General features: G+C 41.1%; 1 protein-coding gene across 4 annotated transcripts in view; it reads right to left on the bottom strand.

Moving 5' to 3' along the window:
• The window catches only part of lpp (LIM domain containing preferred translocation partner in lipoma), a 180452-nt gene that overhangs the window by 74689 nt on the left and 86984 nt on the right, over window positions 1-18779 (bottom strand). For all 4 annotated transcript variants that reach the window (XM_061737593.1, XM_061737594.1, XM_061737596.1 and 1 more), the window contains one exon: window positions 16698-16820. In XM_061737593.1, coding sequence (XP_061593577.1) covers window positions 16698-16820 — 123 coding nt within the window. The remainder of the gene's footprint in view (window positions 1-16697; window positions 16821-18779) is intronic.

Here is an 18779-nt window from a genome sequence, read left to right as displayed (position 1 = left end):
ATTTCTTGGCAGCGAATACTATGACAGCAGATTGGCAATGGCGAACAACACTTATGCTGACTCCAGTTGCTTGGATGGGAAAGATGGTAAATCACAGAAATTTGTGGCACAAGTTCTCCTAGGAAGAGATGATTGCAAAGCACACACACACACACACACACACACACACACACACACACACACACACACACACACACACACACACACACACACACACACACACACACACACACACACACACACACACACACACACACCTCTGCTGAAACTGGCTTTCTGGATGACTGTAGCATTTTAACAAAAAAATGTCTGTGTAATATGTGTTACAGAGGTCAAACTGACAAAATATAACTGCTCATAATAGACAGAATGACAATTATTCACCAAGATGTCAGAGACTTCTGCCCCAAGTGTCTCTCATGTAAGTAATAATTGTTTTTCACCACCACTACATATTGGTGTCAGACGTTCAGCCTTTCTAAAAAAGGTCTATCATTAACCTTGGATGGCCTTATTAGGTTACTGCCTGAAGCCAAAAATCAGAGTCAATTACTACATTTGCAGCACAAGGGGAACAAAAATGAACGCTTGTAGTCTTCCAAAATGGGGCAGAGCAACACATCCAATTGATTTCTCTCAAAAGGTGATCAAAGGCTGCTGCACATGAATGTCATGAACAGCAATGTATCCCCAACCCCCCTTAAAAAGCCTTTTTAACCTGAATATTATAAAAGGTGATATCATTTTATCAGTGAAGGGTTATACAGAGCTGCTCTTTCTAACGCATTGAGACAAAAAGAATCCAAGTTTGGTAAATGCATCAACTTTGTCTAAATCCCATCTTATCTAAGTCAGAGAGGAGCCCCGGAGGAACCATTAAAAGCTCCAGAAAATATTTTCTGCTCTTGCTCTGATTTCAGTCTCAGTGATTAGCGCTGATGTTTATTTAAAAAGTGTGTCTGTCTGCATATGTATGGGGGGGAAAAAAGCTCCACTATGCCCTTTAGGAAGTGATATTACTTAATTTAAATGTTTCATGGGTTTTAAATACTCTAGATTATTAATTTATCTTTAAGGCCTTAGAACCTACGGTAGTATTTAGTTTGCAGAGCACTGGAAATGCAAATTTGCCCCCTCAAAATAATTAAACTGTCATGGTACATTTTCCACAAATTACATTAAGAGAATAGATTCACCCCTTTCTGTGGGTGATGAAACTAATCAAATGTGCAAAATCTTAAAGTCTGCGTAGTGGCGAAGCTTTCCATATTAACTAAACTCTTCTTGTCTGGCTGGCCACGTTGCCGATGAACGCAGCCCAGCCTGGCATGACCACCGTGTGGAGAGATTGGTAGGAGGGGTCACACACAAGTTCAGACGCCTGGCATCAAGACGGTAAGAAAAACATATGATGCGTGTCTGACCAGCACCAAACTGCTAGGGCTTGCACCCTTACGCGTCTCAATCCCCCGTAAACCAAAACAAATAGACAGCAAAAGGCAATGCACAAAACCTGAGAAGGTGTGGGGTACGCAGGTGAAGCTCCAAAGCATGGATTTAATGCAGGAAAATAAGCTTTCAAGTTTGATGTTTGAGGATCTGGCTCACCAAAGATTAGCGAAACGAAGGCAGGACTCGGCAAAAAAAATAAAAAATTCCGCTGAGCTGTTTGAGTCATACCTTGTTTGAGTCAAAAAGTGCAAGTCAGCTGAATAAATATGTTTTTTGTTGTTAAAATAACAGGAAAATAGTAAAAGAGAAATAAAATAAAACAATGTATTTATCATGGCAGTCTATTGCTGCCAACACAACATGAACAGCAGCAGACCGATCCCTGACCATCACACGAGCAGTAGCACTGTAAGTTATTAAGTAAAAGTACTTATAATTGTACCTTTCTCAGACATCAATCACAAACTGCTTTGCAATAAAATATACATTTTAGAAAAAAACATACAATAAAATACATCAAATGTTAGACAGCTAAGACAATAAACATTCAATAGAAGAGACTAGTCACAGCAGCCCTTTGTGGAGCTAAAATGCTTGAAGCAATGAAAATCAGGCGAGATGCTTTTTGAGAGCGTCAATAGGATCCAGTGAGCGTGAAGAGAGAGGGAGCTTGTTCCACAGTCGAGGTGCGACTGATTGGAAGGATCCGTCTCTGAGTCCCAAATCGAGTGCAAGGACCCATTAACAGGTCCTTATGAGATTTGGACTCAGACACATATACTTTAATACAGATTTGTTCTTATTTGGAAAGTTTATCGCAAGATTCAGCAGTGTTTCTGTGGGAATTTGTGTCCATTTATTTTGTAAATATTCATCAGGTGAAGCACTGATGTAGGAAGATAAGTCCCGGCTCACAGTCTCTCTGCCAGTTCATCGCAAATATTGTTGTTGGGGTTGAGGTCAAGTTCGTCTGGACAAGACCCATCAAAACACGTCTTTGTGCACTGGGGCATGTTGGAGTGGAAGAGCACCTTCCCCAAACTGTAACCTGTAAGGTTCCAAGCATGAAATGGTCCAAAATGTCTTGTAATGCTGAACCATCATGGTTGCCCTTCAACTCTCCCGGTATCTGCCAAACCTAGACTCAACCATCGGACCTCCAGAGACAGAAGTGGGACTCGTTACTCTGCGGACAAGCCAAGCCAGCGCGCAGCTGCATGGCCATGGAAACCCGCTCCACGAAGCTCCCACTGCACAGGTTTTTGTGATTATATCAATGCCAGCGAACATCATCACATTCAGAACTAACCAGCCAAGCATTTGTGCCTCAGCAGTTGTTGACCCTGCTCTGTGATGCACGTGGTCTTCCAAATGCTTCCTTCTAATCATCTTCCTGAGCCATATTACTGCAAAGGTGATTTTAGACACCTGTCGCAACAAGGCTGATTGAAATACCTGAATTAAATAATTACAGGTGAGGCCAAATACTTTAATCCATATGATGTATTTGTTCCCTCTCCTGTTATCAGAATTTTTTTATTATTTCTTTTTACATCTCTAAGTTTCAAATTAGTAATTACATTTAAATGTTTTTATTTAGCCTTAAAGGAGCATGAGGCAAGAATAAGAAATGAGACTCATTAGCGCCATGACGACCGTCGGAGTTCCTGCAGCCAACAGCGAAGCCGGCACGGGAGCGCGTGTGTAATCTAGTGTGATTTTCAAATCAAGCTCTAAATATGACTTACAATGTTATCTTACCTGGTCAGTAGGAAATGAGCCATGTCAGCATCTGTTTTCAGTCCCAATTCAAGTTGAAGCTGCCTCCATGACTCAAACGCGTATCCAATGTTTACTCGTGCGCGCATGCAGCGTCATGTGACGTCACATCCGCAGGACAGCGCGGGAAATTCGGCCCCACAATTGCAGCACATTTTGCAGCACACAGCCTGTTCAAGGCAACGGAGAGATACACTAGAGGGCTCATTCTTTTTGGTTTGGAACGCTTCATCTGACATTATTTCTAGAAAACTTAAAACGTATACGCATTTTTTTCATAAATCCAGCCTCATGCTCCTTTAAGTCTGCACTTTTTACTTTCTCTTTTATTGAGTATGTAGTTTGAGTTGAACGACGCTAGAATAAAGCTCTATTGAAACCTGATGAAAGGTAAGGCGTACTGCTACTCATGAATCAGTGCCTGGACTGGGATGCTCTGCTGCGGCGACACCTCCATCATGGGAGGAACGGGGCCGAAACCAACAACAACAACAACAAAAACTTGGCTTCCATGTGATTTATTTGTATAATCAGCCAGTTCCAGTTTCGGTGCAGAACTCCCAACATGTCTGTTGTCCCAGTCCGGTCCGCTCCAACATTCCCCGTTACACAAATACAACATACAGTTTTGTAAAAGTTTTCTCCAGCCCTTTCAGAAAAGTTTAGCCTCACTCAGCGCTGTAATTCAGACTGACTTTGCAAACAACTTAAGTGTGAAATTTCACAGAGACTCTCAAGAAAGCCCTTTGACACATTAAAAAAGATTAGGAGAGACTATAAAAGCCTTGGAGGGGGCTGAGTAAAACTGTTAACTTTGCATTTCAAACCACAAGGGTGGGGGATTTTTATTTTTTTCTTGTTTGTTTTTTTGTTGTTTTTTTTTTCCTCAGCAAAGCTTGGGGAAAACCCCTGAAGAAGGAGAAGTTCGCCTGGCATCTTTTCAGACTCGTCTAAGCCCTTGGATATTCCTCTGTAAACTTTCTCCTGCTTCTTATTCACACAACGTGGCTGCTCTGGACTGGTAGCGCTGCCGGCCATTTGCATCTGTCCATTTCAGCACTTCCACTATGGCCACGGAGGAATCCCCAGTCAGCACTGAGGCATTCACAAATCTCCCCTCCACTCGGGGTCAGCTCGTCTCTGTGCACTCAGACGGAAGAGTCCCGTGCAAAGCGCTGCGAGCCCTGATTTCATAAAAGCAGCGGGTATCAATCCTCTTCCGGAAATAATTCCAGATAAGGCACATTCAAAATGATTAAACATGTCTCTGAATCACGACGAGACCTCCAGCTGTTCGGTACCATCGCGCCGCTTTAAGATTGTGCTTTGTACACGTAAGGAGGTTTTTTTTTCTTTTCTTCTTTATATTCTTTATCTTCATATTCTTTACGTGGTGGGGGTGGGGACTTATTAATTAAATTAAAACACTTTGTATTTTAAGAATCTGCACTCCATTTTGAAATTAATAAATACACTTTTTTCACAAGGATGAACAAATTATTTTTTTTACAACAATGCCATTAAAAAAAAAAGCCACGATTCCAGCCAAAAGGCTCCACCCACCTACGCTCGTAAACAGAAAGTAACGTGGGAAAGACAGTCTGGCTCAGATTGGAGATAAATACGTGGGGTAAGTGAAAACCTCCTGAGCACCAAAGGGACTGTAACCCGGCTTCAACTGATACATAAAACAGGCATCAATGCCGTAATTCAATCCTACTTTTATCACAGCTTTTTAGTGTTTGAGGTTTGGGAGGCACAACTCTAAACATTATATCACTTAATAAATGATCTAATGGCATCGGGGAGCAGCGTTGACTCTGGAAGTGGTTCCTGCATGTGAACAGAAACAGTGATTGTGGGATGCATGTGTTCCCAGCGCTGCGTAAGCCTCGCCTCATGTGGGGATGAAAACCCAGCAGTAAAGTCAAAAACAACACAGCTAATCTACATGAGAAGCAAAAGAGTCACAGGAATGCAAATTAATTTGCATTTTGCTTTAAAATGATTGACAAATAATGTTAAGACTCTTGACTGGACTCTTTTTACTTCTTTAATAGAGATTTCTCCGGGTTCTTTTTCTTTCAATTCATTACACAGCAGATGATGAAATCTGCAAAACCTTTGCAAATACATTTCCTTAAACTGTATCTTATAAAAGAAAAATAATCAGGCAATAGATTTGAAAAATTCATATTTTCATAACAGTTTTTAACAACTGATATGCCCTTTCTAATATCCTTCAATAAATAGTCATCATTTGTAAATCCTCAATTTTTAGTTTTTACATTTTACACACCGTACTCAGAATTCTTGTAAATATCTTGTCACTAAAGATTCTAATGTCTCTCCTCATTTTTCATATCCAGACAAAAGAAATAATTCTGACAAGCATGCTGATATATTCACTATATTCACTCTTATTTTCATTTTTTACTCACAAACATAGAAAACAATAATGCCGATGTGGACCCATTATACAAAGAAAATAAAAAATGTGTGTGTGGGTTTTTTTCATCATATATTTTATCATGTATATTCAATGTAAAATGTGTCAATGTGTTTTGATGATTTGCCACCACCTGTGTTCTGACACTAAAATAAAAAAAAAAGGAAAAAAACAAACCAAAAAACCAACAAGCAACTGCCTGGTACACGTATGCCACATGACAGAATCTTAGATCTGGTTGTATTAACAAGAAAAGGCAGTGATGTAGTTGAACATGAAACCTGTTTCACATTTTAGTTACATAACACCTTAAAAAGTCGGGTTTCAGACAAAGAAAAAGTGTTAAATATTTCGGGGATGATGTAATAACATCATACAAAGTAGGGGTGTATTACTGATGCAACTGAAAATCATTTTTCAAGGCGACTATATGAAGAAGAAAAGGGCCATGAGAGCCACCAGTCGTGACTCTTCTACAGGCTGTCTTTTCAAAGGAGGGAATTGTGGGTTTAGCAGCACTCACACAGCACAATCTAATTGTTTCATTCACCTCCTGCAGAACTGCAGGCCAGTCTCTCACCACACATCCTTGACTCATCTCTAATGAGCTTTCATGCACTTGTGACCCCTCCTCGCTGCAGGAGGTGAAGCACTGTTCTGCTGAAAACGTCACTTACAGCATCGGTGTCATCAGTGTCAGACGCCAGGACTGCTCCATCAGGAGCTGTGTGCATTGTAAGTTTGTACTTGTTATTGTAAAGATGAATGATACACAATGACAGCGGTTGATAGTGAGCCTTTTAGCAATGTAACAAGGACTATTTGGTTGTAATGACCATCACGGCATCCTGGCTCAAACCTTATTTGTCATCGGCTCATCCAGCACATAAAAGACAAAGGGACGACGCATATGCAGTTTATTTGACTAATGAACATTGACGGAAGGCAATGAGTACCGGGAGGCACGCTCCTCTCCCCACAGTTGGCTGCCCCTGTCAAAACTCTGAACCTGCTTGCCACACTGCTTCACGGATGCCACAAGCGCCGCTGCAGCGTCTCTGCTCCGCGCAGCCACAGAGCAACCAGACAATTGCAGATTATAAAAACAAACAGAGAGGAAGCTAACACCGCTGAGCCCTATAATTACAGCGTTGGATTGTCAGATCACCTCGTAGAGTTACAACACATAATCACACACTTGCTGCAGAGCCCTACGCAGAAAAAAAATTGTCCGTTGCAAAAAATTGCAGACTTGACCGTTTCTAAAGACTCACCAAGGCGTGCTGACGTACACCTCGCTATTGATCACAGCAGAAACGGGCAATGACAAGCCAATATTGCTGAGCCGTCACCGCTGAGGGGTGAAATATATTTTTCACACAGCTCAAGATGTGTTAAGTGTAAATTGTACTCTTACTTTGTTTGAAGTCGACCTCAAGAACTTTGTATTAATTGTCAAACATGATGGAGGGAAGAGGAGCTCAGGAAAATCCATCTGCCCTGAACTACAGCCAAATAATGGCTTTAGGTGATAAAACACTAACAAAATAGTTGTGTCTTTACTGAACACACCCAGAGGATAAAGTAAGTGAAACCTCGGTATCACCAGCTGGTTGAACCTCCTTTGGCCCCAAAAAAACTTCCAACAAGCCCCATTTGGTAACTTTAGAACCAGCGCGTGCAACATTCAGAGGTTTTGTTAATTTTTCTTTTCCCATTTCCTCTTTACATAACTGCTTCAGCTCAGACACATTTATGGGATGTCTGGTGTGAACAGCTGGAGGACGTTCCACAGCATCACCTTGGGGTTAAGGGCAGTGCCAAAACCTAAATCTCTTTCAGGAATTATGCACGAGTAGAAAAATAATGTTTAATGACAATAACAGATCATTCAGAGGGATTTGGAAACTCATTTTTAACTGCATAGCAATTGAAATGCGTTTAAATTGAACTAATACATTAAAAGTAGGTTTCCTGCACTACTCTGATCTATAATCTTCATTTCTGGCGACTGCTCGTGGATGATATGATCAGTAGGAGACGTGGGAGGAAGGAGAGAGGGTCCGTCATCCTGCCATGTTGTGACAGCACGTGCCGGCTGCGATGCTCTGTGTGTTGGGAGATGACAGTGTCACGGCACGGCTGGACTGGCGCGATGTGAACCGAGGCCTCCTCAAGGCACTAATGTCATCGGATCCATCTCAGCAGCATTTCCAGCAGTCAGCTTCAGCTAAACTGTCAGCAGACTTCAGTAATGCCCATCTCTCCACTATAGACGTGACAAGTTAGCAAACAGACATCAGCCCATTTGACATAAACACAACGCCATGCCATTTCCTGTGGAGGCCTGACATCAGTCTTTGGTATTTTTAATCCAGTTTGAGTCTAGCAGATTACGTAAATCCTGCTTTAAATTAAAATTCTTTCAGTGTTGAACATCAAACGAAACTGGAGGCTGCTGAGTAATGTTTTAAGTATTCAACCCAGGATCTTGCAGTGCCAGGATTGAAGAACACGAAGAACGAAATAAGTGCTAACATTGTGTTAATGTGTGTGTTAGTATGGCGCACTGTTTGGGTCGTGCCCTCGCTTCACGGATATGATCCTCGGTGATCTCAACCGATGCCCCGCTCCCTCACCGGCCGGAACTCCAACACTCCAACTTTCAACAGCTCCAGATATTTGGCTTGTTTAATATCAGTCAGCCATCGTGATATTACCACGGCTCGGCGACATCCCATTAAGCATCTTAGAGTCCTTGAGTTGATCAAACAAATGATCGACTGCTGACTTGAAATGATGTGTTGGTTCGCTCTCCGTTTGGCAAAATTGGAACAGAAATCGTCAAATCTGAGAGACCCCTTAAGATGGAACGAAGACTGATTAGCAGATGGTGCCGACATGGAGTTAAAATAGTCGGTATGAACTCAGGGGAACTTGTATGTTTAAAAAAATAAAGGTAAGGACATATTTTAGAAGTAGATGTGTTTCTGTTAAAGGGGTAAACTTGTGGAATAGTCTCTGTGATGAGCTAAAAATGTGTAGTTCTATCCGCAAATTCAAAAAAATGTTTAAACTTAGGGCAATTGATAAATATAAACTATGACCAAGAGCAGCTTCTCCTGTAAATCCTCTATATCACATGTTTTTGTTGTAATTGATCTCTGTAATACTTTTTATTTTGATTTTTCTGATGTGATGTATTGTAAAAAAGGGTAGGCATTATAAAAGCTACGGCTACACCTTTTTTGGTTCATTTATTTATATTTATTTATATATCCAGCTTTACTGTGGTGCATGTTTTGATTGACTAATAGACCAAAATAAAACTAGCTAACTAAAACTAAAATGCCTTAAACTTAGATTTAGAGATTTTATTTCTAATCAAGGCACAATAGTGTGTGAATAGTCTAAGTTCCTTAGATCCGCTCCTTCAGTTGACCCTGGGCTGTAAAAGTAATGTAAGATGCCACATGGCAGCTTCAGATAAGAAAAGTGTTTTAAGTATGCTTCATCCTTGTTTGGACCACACATACCACATCTTTTTTCCATTTAGGACTGATCCTGGCTACGTTGTCCAGGTATTTACCCCTGCCTATGACTGCTCCAACACAATGAGCACGTGAACTGACTCTCCAAGATCTTGGCATGAACCAAAGTTACTACATTCCTAACTGTGTGCAGTCACAACATATTCCTCAATTCACACGTGAACTGAAAAACGAGCCACTCTAACGTGTGCAGAGCTTAATCCAACATGGATAGAAAGAGACACACTCCTTTCATTAACTCATAACTGAGGAGGAGGCGCGACTGTAACCCAGTAACATCCTGGTTCTCAAAGGTTGAGACCAGCGACGGCTGAGTAGTTCTCCTATGAATGCATCTGGAAAGACTCTTTAGTTAATGCACGCATGCACAGGCACATGCACAAACACACACACACACACACACACACTTCTCAATGCTAAGAGGCACAACTGGAGAAGTTTTTCATGGTGGTGAGTGTGTGTCATTTAGTGAGCCTAGCTTTTCAATATTTCATTCATTGCACCACACATTGTTCCACAGTGTGTGGATGAATCAGACAGGAAGAGCTTTTTAATTTGGATGTAAGTCTTATTACAACAGACAGAATCAGATCAGGACGAGGTGCGGCTTCAATGGAGGAAGCACATTAGAGTCTAATTGGGTCAAAAATGTCATATCTTAATGTGTATAAAAGTAGCTACTTAAGTGGTCATATAGTGGAGAGGAAGAGAGGCGGTTCAACACTGTGAAAGAAAAAGAAAAGAAGAAAAAATGTAATTGCATGGTTATAGTTTGTTTTTGCCCGACAGCCTCTTTATAATGTAAAAAAACAAATTGCCTTTGCCTTTCAGCAATGGGATTTTCTTTACTGAAAATCATAAATCTGTCATGCATTTTTTCATGTATAAAAGAAAGGGAACATCAGCAACAACTACCACCTACTGAGCCTTGAAAATGTGACAGCATGTTTGTGCAGCTACCACCGTCTTAATACAGCCAGCAATGGGCCAAATCCATCCAACTCTGCCTCTGCAGCGGGAAGGTCTGAACAGACGCAGCGAGGCGCGTTAAACAAATCGGATGTGGCAGTGTTTTAGTGGATTAAAATTAATTCTCCTGTCGAGGCATAATTATATATTTCTCTCATCACCTCTCAATTGTTAAGTTACGTTCTGACTGCTGCGCGGTTTTCCCCGATGAAAGCATTATTATGTAAACATCCTTACAGTCCATGTTGCTTTGACAATGCTCCATTAAACTAGATGTTGCACAATCTCAGCAGGAGGCCTGCTGATTTATAGAAATGCACCACGGGTCAGTGTGAATCAGAGGTCACGACAGCCGGAGCCTGTGCAGCGACCACAGCGGCGGAGTTTGCTCCGGCGCATGAAGAGCACACTGTTTTGACACGCATCTGGGCGTCCTTGTTAACTCCCAGACAACAGATTTGATGTGCTTAGACAGCCCTGCGCTGCATATTAGCGGGGCTGGTTGGGCTCAGATTGCAGTGCAGCACACTTGAAGGATTTAGTGTGAACCCGCTCGCCTGTGTTTCCACACAAACAAAAAGACAAAACAAACAAACACAACCTCAGAATGGGGTTCAAACAAATACAGTTTAGGGATGGAGTCAATTTGGGATTGTAAGACCATCAAGGAGCACTAAGTGTAAGACAGGTTCAAATCAATTTCACATTCTTGCCCTATTGACAGGACTTGAGGGCGTATTAAAGGCTTTGATGCCACACGGCTGTTGACTGACAGTTGGCACGCCTGCTGCTCTGTCCAAGTCTGTAACTCTGCATTAACCACAGTTGGTCCATCTGTTTAAAGAATAAAGTGTAACTTAAAGCCGACACACTGATCACATGAACACGGAGCGGGAGGCAGGTATCCCATCTACCTCCACTATCTCTTACAAACCCTCAGCGTGCCGTGGATAAGATGAACCTTCGTAGCGACGTTAGATGTTTAACTCAGGAAAGCGACCTCACGCCTGCACGGCTCATCTGATGGACCGCCGTGGCAAATCTATTCCCTCATTCTGTAACTTCCTCAGAGTGAATGAACTGAACGGAGCTCAAAGAAATGTAAATATAAATGTAAATGTGACTGAATGAAAGTTGTCACTTTCAACAGGTTTCGTGAAGCAACTCATATTACACATCTCGGGTCTAAAAAGGGCCAGATGTATCGCATTTGACACATGAATTTATGAAACGTCTGCACCACCTTGATAATCCAAAAAAAGTTTTATACAATGAAAAAAATAAATAAATAAAGGAGGAGGATTTTCTGGGCATTATTTCATGTGTCAGCCATTAAAGGGTTAAAGATCCTGGATTTGATCCTCAGGAGGCAAAGGTGCTATAATCTATAGGAAAACTTGCATTTCAAAGAACTCAATGCTAAAATTAGATAGATACATTCAATAAATAATGAATACAATCTCAAAAGCTTCTACTTTTCAGGACAGTAACCCATAAAAAGAGTGACTCAGACTCTGACAGCCCCTGGTATCTGATGTGTTTATGTCTTTAACACAAACAGTACATGCTCTGCAAGTGTGTTAAATGAGTCCACTTTTGTATCATCATCATCATCCAATCAAAAGTAACTGAATTACTTTTATAGCTAAAAATACATAGTGCACCTCTGTTATGAGAACAATAAACTACTTATAAATAGGGAAATTCTGTGTAATTAAATTGCTGTTTTTGACTCCAATCTGGTTCAACGGGAAATGATTGAGCTCCAAAACCTATTATCAAGTTTTATTTCTCCCATCATAGGACCGGGCAAACAATCTGTAACACAAACACAGTCAGCTACATCAAATAACAAATGGCATCCAGGACGGAGCGAGAGAGAACAAAAAGGAATTATATAATGATCACATTTCATTACCCACTGTTATGCCACAGAGAATACCAACTAAAGCAAACAAAATTGTTTTGATGTCTGTGAAGCATCAGTGCCTACTGAATGTTTGCAGCAGCACTGCTTGGATTTTTATGAATGAGCAGTAGCGTCCACTTCGATTTCATCTGGGAGGTGAGCACACGCAAGATCCCCACGCTGATGCCAAATTTCATGTTAGAGGGGATTACGCGGGGGAGCCTATTGATTTTGGAGAGCTGCCTCTGTGATTGCTTGTGCACAGAAAGCTGCAGATCGAGAGCATTTGTTGCTCTTTTGCTTACATGAGTGGAAGATTATCGTGCAGCAGTTGTGCCGGAGCCAGAATATGAAACCAGGCCTATTATATACACACAGAGACAGAGACACACACTACTGTTATGTAGTAGAATAATGCACTGAAAGAGCTGGAGTACCGACTGGCAGGAGCAGCTGGGCAAGGGAAAAGGTCAACCCAAGTTAATCAGCTAGAATCAGCATCAGCTGAGGAGAGGGATATTTGTTTTTGTGTGCGATTGTAAAATAAACAATCAAACAGAAAGCTAAATCTTTTCCACATGCAAAGGGCTCTGAGGGAGACGACGAAGACAAAGCAAAAGGGCATCATGATAGAAGAGCGTTGCTGGAAAAAACAGGGTTACTACAACGACATATCCGATGTGCAGAATTTCATGATTAATATATGTCGGAGCACGCTCTCTGCTGACACGGGTGGCCTGGCCTCGCACCTCTAACCCCGGACGCTTCCAGCAGACTACGGTGAAAATAAACACGCAGCGGCGTTGACCCTGACAGGTACAGCCGCTACAGCAGCCATACATTAGTCAGTGCAACGTTCAGGAACTGGGAGCTCCCACAGCTGTATAGGTCCGCATTAATTTTTCAGGCCTTGTTGACAAAGGCTTTTAGACTCCCGCTGTAATGTATGCACACTTTTTCTGCCCTCGGAAAGGTAGGCACTTCTACTATATTTTATTTAAGGACAAAATGTAGAGCAGCTAGTAATATCACATTTTTAAGAAGTAACGGTTTCCTCATGTTTCAAGTATGAGCGTGGGTTCCTCGACCTGCTGTTCTGCCACGTGCATATCTTTATTAGGAAGCAAATACATGCTTTTGCACTCTATTTTTTGTTTAAACAATGTGCGTCATATAACACATAAGAGTGTGTAGAAGATATACAACATGTCGTATACCGAATATCACTATACACAAGATATATATATATATATATATATACACATACATACATACATACATACATACATACATACATACATACATACATACATACATACATACACACACACACACACATATATATAAATGAATGCGCTCACACACACATGTATACCAAATCAACCAAATAAAATAGATCAACATTATCAAATCCTCCGAATTTGTTGTGAGCCACTTGTGTCTTAAAATGTGTTATTCTGTGAACTGTTCAAATTTTCAGAGATGGGTAATATAAAAGTGTAACTCTGCTGAGTATATAGAGGGGCTGTTGACTCCAACCTCTAAAACCAGCTGCTGAGAACAAAGCACTAAAGTCAGGTTGAAAAGATAGCTGGTGTTCTGCACCCTGCCGAAGTACAGTATGTTACAGGCAAGTACGAAAGAAAGAAAGAAAGAAAGAAAGAAAGAAAGAAAGAAAGAAAGAAAGAAAGAAAGAAAGAAAGAAAGAAAGAAAGAAAGAAAGAAAGAAAGAAAGAAAGAAAGAAAGAAAGAAAGAAAGAAAGAAAGAAAGAAAGAAAGAAAGAAAGAAAGAAAACAATGGTTGGTAGTGTACAATATCTTGAGAACTGGTGCTTTCATGGATAAGAAGTTTGTGTAGTAATGCCTTAAAGTTTGTAGCCCCTTACAACTTTATATAAAATTGAAAAAAAAAATTAAAATAAAGAACTAAATTGTTATAAGATAAAAAAAAAGTATCTGCAGATATGCATACAGTCTATAGTAGAGAAATGGATTTGTGTTGTAGCTGGCAGACACCAGAACAGTGAAGGTAACCACGCTGCCTCCGTCCAACCGGCCAGAAACTGACTGCCCCGTTTTACTGAGTTCACCAACGCTTAAGAAATAAATCAACCAATAGAATACTGAGAGATGCTGGTGAGCTGTAAAGGTGCTGTGGGTGAAGAAGAGCGAACTGGGCGTTGGCTGTGGCTTCATGTCAGAGTTGGCCAATTATCCACATTTGCATTTCTACATTGTCACAGCTGAAGATCACAGGATGGCGATTTGATTGCCTCAGGCAGCAGGGTGGGGAACTTTATCAGACTACCTAAATGTCAAAATAACCAAACCCAGAGTTTATGTGATGACCGAAGGCTGTGAGCCATCTACCAGAGAAATTAATCCTTCGTGTGTGCGTGTGTTTTATATAAAAGTACTAACATTGAGCATATTTACATCATCAGTTGTTGTGAAAAACTACTTCAGAACATGACAGTGTATACAAGGTGTAAACACAACTAAATAACAGTTATTCAGGTTAAGACGATTAGAATATACTATTTCTTTTTGGAATCCAACAATAATGGTGAACGTGCACAGAACGGAGATACACAATACACAACTTTTTCTGACTCTGATTCTCTGGGTTGACTACAACCTAAAAGGATCCATCCAGTGTGTTTGGGATATAATATGTGTCCGTTCTGACAGCAGCTTGGAGGAGTGCAGTGCAGGTTTTGCACGGTCAGCCAGCAGAGAACTACAGAAGCAGATACAGTGAATATCTCTACTCGGACAATGCTCGATCAATGAGACTCGGCTCAGACAGCTTTATGCTCCAGATCGCTGAAAATTATGGGCCAACCTTGTTTCCCGTAGTCTGTATTGATCAACAGTCTGAAATGTCTTCTTACAACATACTCATTAAACAAGTAATTTCATCGCACTGCAACTTTCCGTCCAACATTTACATACTTGTTGACCACAACGCTAAGTATGGAGTCACATAACGTGCATCATTACCGGGCCGCAGTCTTCACTTCCTTTCTCTGCATGTCCGCTACATTTCCCCTGTGTGGTGCAATAATTCTAACTTTGTGTGCAGAACCAACGTTTTATTTCCCCTCTAACCAGGGAAAGCAGGAGTCACTCAACCAAAGGACGTCAGCACTTGCAACAATCAGTCTTTTGTCTGTGGTTGCCTGCACCCTTCCCTGAAAATACCACATTCGCCAAAACGACTCGGGAACAATGTCTCACATCTGCAGCATTTTACATTCGATTTCCAGTCTTCCCTGCACTAACGTACGCACACAAAACGCCTTTGGATCTAAATATGCATTGGTCATCTCAAGTAAGGATGCAGGTTATGACTTTTTGCTGAATGAAATGATGTGTCAATAATTTGTCCAGTTTAAAAACAAGTCCTGTTTTATAATTGAACTGAGTGGGGTTGCAACTGTACAATCTAATATAGTTGCACGTCACGTTAGTACAGCCCTAACGGAGAGCATCCTTTCAGGTGTTGCATTTTTGCTCGAACATCTCTCCGGAGACGTGATCTGCATGGTGCTGGAAGCCCCAGGGAGCCTTTCTGCTCCAAACACAATTGGTTAGTTCTTTTTTATTCACATGTCCTACATTTATTATGTGTCAAACAATTTAGTGAAATGCCCAAGGCTTTGACTTTTTGAAGTTGCTCTTAATATCATTCAATATCAACTAGTGATATAGGTCACGACTCATTTTCATTACCACTGCATTCATTTCAGAAAGATGCAAAACAGGCATCTGTTTCTGATTTTTTGGTAATATCTTTCCATGGTCTAAAATACACAACTAAATTAGCAGTGTTTTCCTTCACCAAGATGTTACTGAATGACAGCAGCAATCCAAACAAAACTGGGATTTTACCCAAAGTATTTATACTATTATACAAAATCTGTCTTTATTCAGATAAATATGTTGTATTGAAACTCCTGTCCAAAAGTCTTTTTTTATAATTTTTCACAATAACGAAAGCTGACGTGTTTGTCCAGCGAGAAAAGGCTTCCAGGAAAGCTGTGCTGCACAACCTGAAGGCCACACTCGTCCCTTAATCCCACCCGGGACCACGGCAGGGCTGAAGTCTATCACCGTGTGAGGTGTGGGGTGGCCAGTCCATCACAGGACAAACAACCACGCGGGCTCATCGCCACGCTCCATTTAAGATCAGCAATTGACCTGAAGCATGTTTTTGAAGTACGGGAGGAAAGTACGGGGAAAATCACTCCAACTACACATCCGTTCAAACTTGGACAAGAAATGTAAAGAAGGGGAGACTTTTACAAGTTAAGGGTACTACACCACTGAAAGCCTGTTTCTGATACTGCATTTTCATGGAAATAAAACTCCCTGGTGGTGACACACTCACTTTAGATCAGATTATCAGAGAAGAAACCAGACGCTTCTATTATCAGAAGAAAGCAATTGAGTTAAAGGTGCAATATCCCCCCTCTTGGAAGGATAAAGTAGAACTACATTTAAATATCCATGTGCATTTAAAATGAAACCTTTGCTGGACTGAGTGCTTGTAGTTGGTGTGTGTGAGGGCTTGCTGGCCTCGTACCTGGGTGTTTCGGGGCTTGTAGGGCGAGCTGCTCTCCAGGTCCTCCAGGATGCTGGTGAGGGAGTCGATCTCTGCGTCCAGGCTGGAGCGCCGCTCCTCCAGGGTCTTCTCTGGCCCCCTCATCTGTGGGAAAAAAACATCCAATACACTTTCTTAACGATACATTCAGGTCTCTGCACTTTAGGCACACTTTACTTTCTGATCATCCTACACGCTGAGTCTTTCAGCTTGGAGTGAGCTGACATTGTCTTTATTAAACTTCTATCTGATCACTCTACTGTGAAGGTCTGGTTGATGGAGTGCTGCTGAGACCGGTTTTCTCTCCTCTGCAAGGACTTCTGCATCTCTGTGAGTGCTCGCTGGCCTACCTGCCCAAGGCTCTTTGTGCATGCTAACTCGCCTATCGATGCAGCTACAGGTGGAGGACCCGTTTTATGAAGCTGTGGACCTTTAGACACCGTACAGTTTGATGAGAATCGGATTCTCTGGGTCACAATTTGATTCAAAAATAAATTCTTCATTCAAACCAACCACCACTTGAGAAAAACACTCTGAAGAAATGTTTTAATATCCTTTTTTTCATATTTCAATGGGTGCATTTAGGTGTTTGTGACAACTCCATTTCAACACAACCCTGTCACCTTGTTCGGGACTGCTGTTTCTCATTCAGTGAGGCGTTCAGGTGTGCAGGATTTTGTGACGTCACGTACCCAGATGAGAGTATAATCATCCTTCATCCCTCTCTTTACCTCCACCATACCTTCACATGGGGCAGCATTTCCTGTTCCTCCGAAGTGAGTGACACAAAGCCTCAACACTGATTTGAGCAGATGTCTACCATGCAGAACGAGGGGCGGGGTCAGGTGGAGTGCCTGACACCGCCTCCAAATGCAGCTGCTATAACACTGAGACCTCAGGTTTCAGGACCTCCAAATGTTTCAGTGTGTGAGAAAAAAACAGTCGGACCTGTCTGCTTTAAATACGGATGGCATATCAATCCTGTATTGTCTGGGTGCACATATGTATTTGAGATAAAACGGGTGATAAAATGTGGCAAAGAGCTTGTAGTTCCTGCTGAGGTTTTTTTTTTTTTACCGAGAGAGGCAGAGAATACTACTAAATATACTACAATATACTATTGATCTGATCACCTCTCTCTCTCTCTCGCTCACATTAATATCCGTGTCAGCTGCCACGGTTTTTCTCCTTTCTTTAAATCAATGAAACAACAACTGATGCTCAACCCAAAACGCCAAACCAGCCGCCACTAAAACTGTCACGATATTTACAGCTAAACAGCCAATGCCAGGTCTTTCTTTATCTGATGAAGAGATAGAAATAAACTTGGCCAAAAGGAGAGTTTGCTTTTAAAAACCTTTTTTTTTTTTTTCTGACCTGAATCTAAGAAAACAAAATGTGTAGATGAAGAACAAGGTATTTTATGCACCGTGCTCACTGGACAATGAAAGACTGAAAAATTAGTTTAATAAATAATATCAACAATAATTAAAAAGCTAATTGGCCCAGAAATAATCAGTGGCCGCTGATGTTCCAACGCTCCAAAGATTAATGCAAGCCACTTTAAATTTACTGCAGTATAAATGATGAACAAAGCATCCATAGAAAGAATCCATCATAAAATTGGGGAGCTTTCTACATTCAAGTTGAGAGGAGGCTGAGATGTTGGGATGGGAGAATTAAACGGCCTTCATGAGCCACGCTCCAAAGTTAAATATAACTAAATCTGCCATTGTGCTGCTCAAAGACATTCTCTCCAGCTTTTCCACATTTCTTAAACATTGGATTACACTTTCTAAGTTCACATTTTACCTTGACCTCAACCAATCCTTTTGAAAGCTGCACATCAATAGCAGAGACCTCTGGAACATAAAAATATGGTGAAAAAAAAAGCAATATATTGTGTGAATAGCACCATTCACCTCCCGCTTTTCACGGCTTTTACTGAAACTCACTTGTTCTTTACAGTCTTATCCATCAAGACTTCAAACAGCCATCAATTCTTTAAGATCATAGTCTGAAATGTATATATATTTTTTTTTTTAACTGATATTTTAAAGTCGT

The sequence above is a fragment of the Cololabis saira genome, chromosome 13 (genome assembly GCF_033807715.1).
Source record: "Cololabis saira isolate AMF1-May2022 chromosome 13, fColSai1.1, whole genome shotgun sequence".
In the NCBI taxonomy this organism is placed as follows: Eukaryota; Metazoa; Chordata; class Actinopteri; order Beloniformes; family Belonidae; genus Cololabis; species Cololabis saira.
This window is presented reverse-complemented; position numbering and strand designations above follow the sequence as displayed.